Source organism: Tachyglossus aculeatus, chromosome 8 (genome assembly GCF_015852505.1).
Source record: "Tachyglossus aculeatus isolate mTacAcu1 chromosome 8, mTacAcu1.pri, whole genome shotgun sequence".
NCBI lineage: Eukaryota > Metazoa > Chordata > Mammalia > Monotremata > Tachyglossidae > Tachyglossus > Tachyglossus aculeatus.
The window spans coordinates 21254773-21265549 of record NC_052073.1 but is presented as its reverse complement, the minus strand read 5'-3'; the positions used below and the strand labels follow the sequence as shown (position 1 = coordinate 21265549).

The 10777-nt window shown below is 45.0% G+C and overlaps 1 protein-coding gene across 1 annotated transcript in view; it reads left to right on the top strand.

The window, feature by feature from the left end:
* The first annotated feature begins 5184 nt into the window (after nt 1-5184).
* EEF1A2 (eukaryotic translation elongation factor 1 alpha 2) overlaps nt 5185-10777 on the top strand; it is a 36526-nt gene continuing 30933 nt past the window's right edge. Inside the window, exons 1-2 of the mRNA XM_038750431.1 lie at nt 5185-5290; nt 7464-7698. Coding sequence (XP_038606359.1) covers nt 7555-7698 — 144 coding nt within the window. The 5' untranslated portion in view covers nt 5185-5290; nt 7464-7554. The remainder of the gene's footprint in view (nt 5291-7463; nt 7699-10777) is intronic.

The following is a 10777-nucleotide window of genomic DNA, read 5'->3' as shown; positions in this document are numbered from 1 at the left end:
GGAGTAGGTCTGCTAAGTTAAGTGTGGCTTGGAGACAGGAGATTGGCACAGTGGATGAAAGAAGCATTTCCATGAACTACTCTGGGCCAGGCCAAGTCCTTTTGAGCACCAGTTCACTGAAATTTTCCAAAAATGTTTATTTGTCTGCCCAGTTTGGTCCTTGCTTATAATAATTTTTCCCCAAGCAGATTTAAATCATTTTTTTCTACTAATTTTTTTTTAAAATATAAGCATATTTGCCATATGTAGGTCCGGGCCTTGTCCTCATCCTACAATTTCTCCTTCCACTCTCTCCAAGGCGCTACATTCTCTCCTATTCTGGAACCCTAAAGCAGCATGATGAAAGACATGGAAGAAAAAATTGTATTTTCAGGATTCAGGTGTGTGTGCATCATGTGTTACCCACAAATTAGCAAAATCCTAAAACTACTCTGTTCCTAGAGCCAAATCTGTTTGCTGAGATTATACAATACCAGACTGGTCCTCCTACAAATAATATGTTCTTTTCCTGTAGTCAGGAAGCATTGAAAGGGTGACTTATTTTTTTCTTCTTATACAAAACAGTACACTCTCTCTCTCTCTCTCTCTCTCTCTCTCTCTCTCTCTCTCTCTCTCACACACACACACACACACACACACACACACACACACACACACAAAGAAATCCATACTTGGTCAGAATCAGATCAAGGATTCATCAAGTTCATTATTCTGCCACTGTCAGACATTAAAATGATTTTATTATTATGATTAATAATAATGGCATTTTTTAAACACTTACTATGTGGCAAGCACTGTGCTAAACCCTGGGGTAGATACAATCAGATCAGACAGCGTACACGGCAACGCACCTTCTAACATCTGTAAATTTTCCTTCCTATAATCCATTACACAACTCTCATCTATTAATATGCAAGCTCTTAGAATCCATTGATTTAGGCTCTTTAGTTGAGCCAGGAGAAGCATCCAGGGTCCTTGCTTCCATTCCAGTGTTCTTTTTGCTAAGCAATGGAGAAAGGCTTCAATTGCAAAGATGATACCTGTGGTGAAAGATTAGTGAAAACCCACTGGCTAGTGGGTTGGCCTGCTTTACAGAGGCACTGCCAGTTTGGGTTTCTGCTTAGTAGGTACCCGAAGAGGGAAAAGGCTGTGAAAAATTGATCCAAGAATCTTTGCTTTTTTAGGGGCTCCAATGGAATGAGTGGCTTTGGAAGATTAGACACCTGCACTGCATTCTCAGAGAACCACGGCCTCTCTCAAAGTCCCCATAAATGAGGCTAGGCTGGCTAAAAATACTTCTGGAGACACTAGGCAGGGCTTGAGGGCCCAATCAGGCAAGATGCCCATCACAGAAATTGCCTTCATAGCACTTATCTCTGGTGATTTCAGGCCCTGCACATTGATTATGCTCTCTCCCCCTATTTTTGTGCCATGGACTTGCAGTTAGTGCTTAAATGTGTTGATGTCTTTGGAAAGAATAGGATTTTTGATATTCAGTCAGGAAGAGGGCCTATAGAATTGGCCAACTATGGGAGGTCTGAGGGCAGGTGTTACTGGAAATTCCCAAAACAACCCCAGTGGCTGGACTTACCCATCTCCTCCTTCCCCAGGTAACCTCCCTTTATTATCATTCGTCTAAAATGAACTGGTGTTTTTCCCTTCAAATGGCAATAATCAGAGTCAGTGCCCCCCACCAAATTGCACAAACAGAAAGTAGATCATCTTCTTACCATTTCTCTGGTCTAGCCCCAGAAGCAAATTGGACATTGGAACTTGGAAACTACTCTCCTTGGAAACTTTATTTTGATGAAATTTTGATTTGTTCACTCCTGCAGGAAACAAAAGGACTATTCTCGCTCTTTACATTACTTGGTCACACAATCCAATAGACAATCTGTTCTGCACATCATTGTGAAGTTGATCAATATGAAGTGTTTATGTAAATAAATAGTTTAGGTAAAAGCCTCACTTAAAAAATAGTCTTACCGCCCTTGCAGATTTGGAGAGCATTGTCTGAACAGTAATGTGAGATTTATGACCCCCATCTTGGGTTTGCAGGGTGTGATTCCTATTTATGAAGCATCTTGGCTAGGTCAATTCAGCACAAAGAGAACCAGAACCATTTGTTACTGAGCAATAAAGTCTAGTTTGGGTGGATTTTTGCTTGAAATCCCCAGGACATTATATCTAGGAAACCCATGAGACCTGTTCTTATTCTCTATGATAGCTAATGTGGGAGGTGAATACAGTCTCTAGTTCTGTCATTTCACATATTTTGTGTTAATGGTAACTTCAGGATCTCAGGGCTTCACCACAATCCACCACAGCATCTCTCAATGTTTTATAGCAGAAAGTGCAAGTTTCTCTGATTATTAGTTACATTTTACTGAACATAAGTAATGACCTAGGAGTTGTTGAGGACCAAGATAGTATTGACCACACTCAGTGAGCAAACGAGGCATTTTGAGTACGAGCTGAGGACAATCCATAGCTTATCAGTTTCATCCCAACTCAGTTCAAAAAAGCCATTTTTATCATGGCTCAGGACATTCCAAAACAAAACGTTCTTGGGAAATAGATAATGTTAAATTAGTTATAACTTACTTTATCTGATCTAAGAGATCACAGAAAGCTACAACAAAGTGACACTGACAAAATATGATGGCTGGCATCCTCTCATTTCACTCGCTATTGAATAGTTGACTGTGTTCTTTTATTTAAATTTGAAAGATGACTTAGTCTTGCACCATGATTATGTAGTCTGTACTATAAAAGCTTCTTGTGGGGAGGGAATGTGTCTACCAACTCTGTTATATTGTACTCTCCCAAGTGCTTAGTACAGTGCTCTGTATATAGTAAGCGTACAGTAAATACAATTGATTAATAAAATAATCTCATTTTATAAATGACTTGGTTTTTAGTTTCTGTAAGTCCCTAAGTCTACCTCTGTTTCACAGAGTCGGAGTTCCTAACTGCACCTAGTCAAAACATTGTTAAAATAATTCGTCAATGCCCTAAGGCTGCTTGTGCAATTAAACTTGTGCTGCCTGTTGGCTCCAAAACACAGGGCTTGCTGACAGTTCTAGAGCAAAATGAATTGTCTTCCCCATTCCTGAGTGAAACTAAAGAGAATGTTACATGTTTAGGAAAAGATCGTGTATTATATTGTAAAGGAAGGAGTCCAGAAGGATATTGAGTTGGTTTGCTCGTGGCTGAGTTGGTTGACATTACCTCTGGTTATGGTGGACAAGTTTTGCTGAAGATAACTTTATAGCTATTCAAAATTTGTTGAGGGCCTACCACTTCCATAAGGTGAGCAAAGACTGAACCATGCAGTTCTTAGCAGGACTTGGAGGCCTCAGGTTTATTTACAATAGAAGTGTATGACTATGTATATGTGGGTGTGTTTGTGTGTTTCCACTCTCCCCAAATCCATCTTCACCCTCTAGATCACTCTGGAGTGAAGGAAAGGTGTGGGAACAGCACTCCTTCATTTCCTTCAAGAGTGGTGATACTTGGAATTCCATCCTTGGTTTGACAATATGCCAATCTCCCTGATCCACATCCTCCCCAGACCATCACCAAGCTGACAATTCCATGCATCCCCAGTTCACACTGCAGTTCACCTTGAAGGCTCTCTGTTGAATGGCCAATAAGCTTCTCTTGTAAAGCCCATTCCAATAGCCAGGTCTTTACAAAAATAATCCTGTTCGGAAGAATTCCATATCCCATAAGGCAATATTGATCATAATTAATGCACTAAAAGCTCTCCACTCCTACCCACTCAGGCAATCATAGAAGCTTTAAGCTGAAAGGGGCACTAAAGGGTCACACTGTTCCCACTTACTTCAGAGCCAGGTCACATGTCCCCCAAACCAGACATATGTGTTTAAAGATTTTCAGGATTCTCCTAACTTTTTTCCCAGAAGCCTGCTCATATTTGGCATCCCCCAAGCTTGTTCTCTGTCTTTTGAGGAAGCAAAGAGTGAAAGGGGCGGTGTCAAATTTGTGAAACAGGATTCAGGGTGATCAGCTCTCCAGTAATTCATTTATCACCCCTAAATGATTGTCATGGGGTTCATCAAGTTGAAACTGCTTAACGTTGAACCAAGTAGTTTTGCTCAAGTTGGATTGTTTTTGTTAGTGCCAAACCAGCTGTACACATGAATATTCGCCCTCTTATGAGGGTGGGTAGGCAACCCCCCCCCAGTATTCTGGGTTTCCCTTCAGTAGTGGATGTGGAATCTTTCTTTCTGGCCTTTGCTATTCTGCCCTCTTTAGTTAATAGCTGGCCCCTGGTAGCAGGGGTCCTGGGTGGCCTGACTGCCCAGTGGATCCTGTCTGCAGCGAACTTCCCTCCTGCCTTCCTCTTTTCTCTCATCCTTCCCTGTGGCCTCTTCTTCCATTTCTGCCTCTTCCCCCCTACACTTCCCCTCTCCTTTCCTCTCTCCTGTCCTCTTCCCTCACTTTTTCTGTTCCTGCGAATTGGGTCATCACCCTCTGCCCTCCTTTTATCCCTCCCGCACACGTTATCTTTCCCCCTTTCGGCTCCGCTCTTCTCCTTTGCCACTCTTCACCTCTTTTCTCCATCCCTCTGGGTCTCTCATCTCTTCTTCCTCTCCCTCTTCTGTTTCCTCCTTCTCCTGGCCCCCCCTCCTCGCCTTTCCCCTCCTCCTCCTCCTTCCCCACTTTGGTTAATAGCTGGCAGCAGGGGTCCTGGGTGGCCTGACTGCCCAGTGGATCCTGTCTGCAGCGAACTTCCCTCCTGCCTTCCTCTTTTCTCTCATCCTTCCCTGTGGCCTCTTCTTCCATTTCTGCCTCTTCCCCCCACCCTTCCCCTCTCCTTTGCTCTCTCCTGTCCTCTTCCCTGCCTCTTCCTTTTCTGTTCCTGAGAATTGGGTCAGCACCTTCTGCCCTCCTTTTATCCCTCCCACACACGTTAGCTTTCCCCCTTTCGGCTCTGCTCTTCTCCTTTGCCACTCTTCACCTCTTTTCTCCATCCCCCTGGGTCTCTCTTCTCTTCCTTCTCTCCCTCTTCTGTTTCCTCCTTCTCCTGGCCCCCCCTCCTCGCCTTTCCCCTCCTCCTCCTCCTCCTTCCCCACCCCTCCTCCTCCTCCTCCTCCTCCTCTCCTCCTCCTCCTCCTCGCTCTCCAGCTCGGTACCGCATTGCTGTAGTGCAGGGGGGTCACTGCATTGCGCTGCCACCGTCAATAGGTGGACCCCCTCCTAGGGAAATAAAACCGCCGGAGCCGAAGCTGGCAGTCCCTGCTGCCTGAGACCTCAGCTCCCGGTAAGATCGCTCATCCTCCTCCTCCTCCTTCCCGACCTCTCCCCACTCCGTGCATCAGCCTGGGAGTGGGGAAAAGGGGGAGCCAGTCCTCCTGGGACCCCGCAGGAGAGAAAGCGGGAAAGGGCCAGGACACCAGGGAGGTTGAGAGAGGGATTCCAGGTTCTGGGGCCTACCTGAGCTGCTGGGGCGCTTCAGAGGGAGTGGGTGGAGGGAATGTCAACCCTGATCCAGTCTGGACCCCCCCTTTTTTTCCCCGAGCCCCCCCGGCTTCCCCCCAACCCCTTTCTCCGGGGCTGCAGGGGAAGGGATGCAGAGGGGAAGGGGGAGAGGCCACCTGCCAACTGCGAGCAAATCCAGGACCGGACAGAGCTTGTTTATCTTTGCTGGAAAGAGAGGTGCGCACTGGGGAGATCCCGAGGGGGGAAAGGAGGGAGAGAGGAGGCTTGCCGGCCAAGGAGACGGCGGCCTCTCCCTTGAGAAAAAAGAAAGGCCGGTCGACGGGGCTTTGACCTTGTTGTTGCCCCAGAGCAGCAGGTAGGAGCCAAGCAGCTTCCCGGCCGCGTCCTCTCCCCCTCTGCCTTCCCCCTAAGAGGATTGCCTTCTCGGGATGCTGGAGAGACGCTCGGGAACGGGAGGCTTAGGCTGCCCTGGCCAAGTCCAGGACACTTTAAAAATATCCCTTTGGGGATGGGAGGGAGAGGGGCAGGAGTTGGTGCGTTGGCCCTGGCGCAGAGACCGGAGGGCCTCCTCGGCCAGAACCACCATTCCTCTCTGCTGGAAGAAAGCAGAGAGATTGAGAGAGAGTTCCCCGCAAAGGGCAGCCCCGGGGACGAGAGAGGGCATTGGGGGGGGGGAGTGCCTTTATAAGGTTGTGGAAACGTTCCTTGCTCATTTGTTAGTTGCTTTCAACCTGGATGGGAATTTGGGCTTCCAAGACAAAATCACCCGTGGCTCTTGGGATGCTGTCAAAACTATTTAGGGTGAGATGAGTGCCCTGTCATGCATGCTAGAGTCAGAGTCAGGAAGCTAAGTCCAAGGTATTGTGTTCTCTGTGTATTCTCTAAAGACTGATTCGCACTGTGGAGTAGAAGCCGCGTCGTTGCCCCCCCCCGCCCCCATCACCCATGGGAATAGCAGTGAAAGCTAGGGAGATCAGGCCGGGCGCTTCCAAACTTGCCTTCTTCCCATTCCTTCCCCCCACCCCCAATGCAGAGGAACATTCGCCATTGGAGTCATTGAAACATTGACCATTTTGTAGGCCTTGAGCCTTCAGGCCTGATTCAAGGAGAGAAGGGCAGAGTCTGAGCTATTTCAAGCGGTTTCTTTTTCTGGCCATCACACTGTCACCCAGTTCATGAGCTTCTTCAGGGATAGTCTCCCCTTAAGGAGATAGAGGGGGTGAGAAGCCTGGGAACAGAAGGGAAAAGGAAAAAAAAACCCAAAATTTTTCTTCCAGTGAGCCATTGATTTAGAACATGGGCTCAGCCCTGAAATCTGTCCAGAAGAAAAAGCTGTGTAAAACGGAAGCCATAGCTGTTCAACTGAGGCAATTTGAATACCCAAGCCCAAGTCAGTACTGGGATAGAGAGAGAGAGGTCAGAGTAGGAATCCCACACAAGGCTGATTGTTTAATAGGACTTCAAAGAGGGTAATGAGGCTAGAAAGACAGGGGGGCGGTTAGGGTTGGGATCCAACTCCTTGATGAAAGATCACTGAGAAATTCACCTTGTTCCCAAAATTGTATAGGTGATACATTCCACTGACCTGATAGAGCTTCCATCAGTGGCCACTTCAATAAAGATGCTTCCTTTCGTTTTTTTTCCAAGAAGTCAAAACCATAAGTAAACCTAGGGCTGACAGCCAAATTTTCCCAGAAATATCTAAGGTGCTGTTTTAACTTAAATTAACTGTAATTGTGACTGTGGAGACCCAGCCTCTGTGAGACCACCCTTAGAAAGTCCACCACTGCTGACAAAGTAAATGAATAGAGATAATCTCTTATTTAACCTGTCTAGGTGCAGGCATCAAGGGAGGTACCCAAGAGGGTTGACTTCCCCTAGTGATTAAGCCCTTCCCGGCTTTTGCCCCTCAGTCTGAGTCTGGAAGAGCTACCCTATTTGGTTGTGTTGTTTGGTATTCCTTTGATGCCCTTGTTTTCTGTGATCTCTCCTAGCCTACCCAGAAGGCCGCTCTACTTCCTCTCCCCTCCCCCTTGCCCCAAGCTTCTTAGGTAGTACCTGCCCTCCTGACAGAAACCCGGGAAGATGGGAAAGGAAAAGACCCACATCAACATCGTGGTCATTGGACATGTTGACTCTGGAAAATCCACCACCACAGGGCACCTCATCTACAAATGTGGGGGCATTGACAAGAGAACGATCGAAAAATTCGAGAAGGAGGCAGCTGAGGTGAGACTTGGTGGTTCATACCCCATCCCTTCTTTTCACCTTCTTGCTCTTCTTCCTTTAACTCTTCTTCTTCATCTTTCCTCACTCTTTCCTCTCCCTGGTCCTCTATCTCCTGACAGACTTCTCTTTTCTTCCTCCTCCTCCCCCACATCCTCCTATCTTGGGCATTGCCATTCACAGGCAGAGAAAAAGCTTTGGCTTTATCATCCTCTACACGGGATCTCAATTTACCTCCTCTGACGCTAGAACAACATTGCAGCTTTGGATCTGACTCCCTAATGCCTGACGTGTTGTTTTCAGATATTATTTCCAAGTCTCTAATTGGAATGACTAAGGGGTAAAAGGTTACTCAGTAGATCAACCTCCAAAATAAGCAAAGCCACATTTTGGAGAGAGCAAGAATAGGGTTAAAAAGGTGCTGAGAGTGCCAGTGGAAAAATAGTTTGCCACATTACAGATGACAGTGTTTCTGAGGCTGCCAATCTGGATGAAAGCCCCTCCAGCCAATATAACCGCTGCCTTTTCCCTGCAGAAGAATCTAAATCCCACTGAAGGGCAAATAACTGTACCTCTTCATAACCAAATTAGCTTGTTGCTTAGGAAGTCACCAATGCTGAATCTAAATTTCCCACTAAAATCATCTTGCATATATGATTTTTCTCTCCATCTCCCCCTTAAATATCATCTCTTTCCTTGTCAGATGAACAAGAGATCAGAGAATCATGCTATAGGGAATGAGACAGCAGTCGCTGTAACCGAACCGACAGCCCATCATCCCTTTCAGTGACTTGCCAGTATTCGCAGGGACTAGAAGTTGCTATTAATAGCCTATTGACTGAGCTTCCTGACTCCATTTTCTGATACAGGGCTGGAGAAGGGTTTTCTTTCACCGTGTTGCATTACTAGGAAATGGAGCCCTTATGTGAATATAAAAACTAAATTGTGTACCTGTCATTTTTATAGGCCTGAGAGGGGAGATGCTCAAGCCATCGGAAAAAAAAGCAACCAGATTGTGCAAAGATGGTATTTGGGGAGTTTATTGTTGTTCTGTGAAACCTCAAAACCCTAACTGTCTTAGCTGTTTGATTAAATCAAAAAAATATGCATTTTTGGCATTAAACAGTAGTATCATTGTGTAGGGCTGATAACACCATTTTCTAAAAACTGCTCTGAACTACAACATATTGAGTGAAAGGAAAAGAAAATGTGTGTGAAAATGATTCATTTGTTCCCAGAGTATTCAAAGCCTTGAAAGCTTTTGGGATTAAAAATGCTTACCTTTTGGGGTTGTAGGACTGGGGGAGGGGCACTATCTTTTTATAGTCAGGAGAATAATTTTTTGTCTGGGGTCTGATGCAGGCAAATCAATGGTTGAGAACTGTGCAAATGACTTTTCTGATGATTTCCAATGATTGGGGTGTGCGTGCGTGTGTGTGGTGTTTGGGTGTTAGCAGAGTGGGGGAGGAAAAGAAGGAGTGGCAACTGCCTTTCAAGACAGCAAATGATGCCTAATAACAGAACAGTTTTGTAACAAGAGAATTGTCTATTGAGCTGTCACATGTTTATGACTAGCCAGATCCTAATCCCAGTGTCAGTTCTCTCTACAAAACCCAGAGCTTTCCTTTGCTCTGTCTCATTCAACAGTAATTGGAGTGCTTGATGCTGCATCTTGCTTTGTCCTTTGAGACTTTTGATTGGAAAAAAAGCACCATGTTTTTTGAGAGGACTAGTGATAGGGTTTCTCCTATTTACAGCAGACCTAAAGCCTGAATTTTCTGGGTGTTCGTTTCTAGGATCCTGAAGTCCTGCTGAGACTTTCTTTTTTAATAATGATAACAATAGTAAAATATTAGGCACTGTGCTAAGCACTGGGTAGACACAAGATAATCAAATCTGATGCAGTTCCTGAACCACAGATTAAGATGGAGGGAAGGGAGGTATTTCATTCCCATTTTATAGATGAGGAAATTGAGGCCCAGAGAAGCTAAGTGACTTACTTAAGGTCAAGCGGCAGAGCTGGGATAAGAATCCAAGTCCTCTGGTTCCCAGGCCTGTGCACTTTCCATCAGACCACACTGCTTCTAGAAACCAGGTGTCCTGACTTCCACCAGGGCATGTTGCCTCCCATTGTTTTGACATGGATAACCATTTCCTTCATCCTCCATTTCCTCCACTGCTCCCACCAGTTAGTGAAGGACATCGAACATGTACCATTTTGAAGCCATGATGGGACAAGAGGACAAGCTCACACTGAAAATTTCTAGAGATCTTCACTGTGCTTTCATGAAAAAACACAGGGGTCAACTCAACCTCTCAATGGAAAAATTCAGGCACTTTTAAACTTTTGTCATAAATACTGAACCCAAGAAATCCAAGGAAGACCTTAAACTTTCATAACTAAATGCTTCCTCAGTCACTCAGTGATACTGGATTAACTTCAAAGCTAATACTATTTCACTGTCTCCTAAAACTCAGCTGCTTCTGAGTTGGAACATGACAGTTGTTTAATAGTGCATTAGTTCTATTCTACTGTTTTGTGCAGAAAGTAAAGAGGAAAATTCAGAAATTTGCCAAGATTTGAGAGAAAGCCTGAAACGTACTCTATTTCATTTGAGGAAACTTTTTTAAAAATTAAACGATAAGGATTTTGTTTTATTACAGCTTGAAATATCTAGATACATTAACCCCTCTTTTTTTCTACAAGGAAAGCCTCCAGGAGAAGGAATGTGGCGTCAGCTAAAATTGACCCATTCAGCAGAAGAAAACATTACCCAAACATTTTTCTGACGGCCTACCATTCTGATAGAAGGGTTTTATTTCAGAAAGAATGTATGATAGTATTCCATTCCAACATGGGGAAAGAATAGCTTCCTTTACTTGAGTTTTTTGAAAAAAAGTTCACATTTTTAAAAGTAGTAATAATGGTATTTATTAAGCACTTACTGTGTGCAGAGCTCTGTACTAAGAGCTGTGGAAAAACACACTCGTAAAAATAAGTCCTTGTCCCTAGCCCTCTAAGGACTAACAACTGAAGAGTAAGGAAGAGGGAGGGAGATGGGCAACAGGCACATAAGGAAGG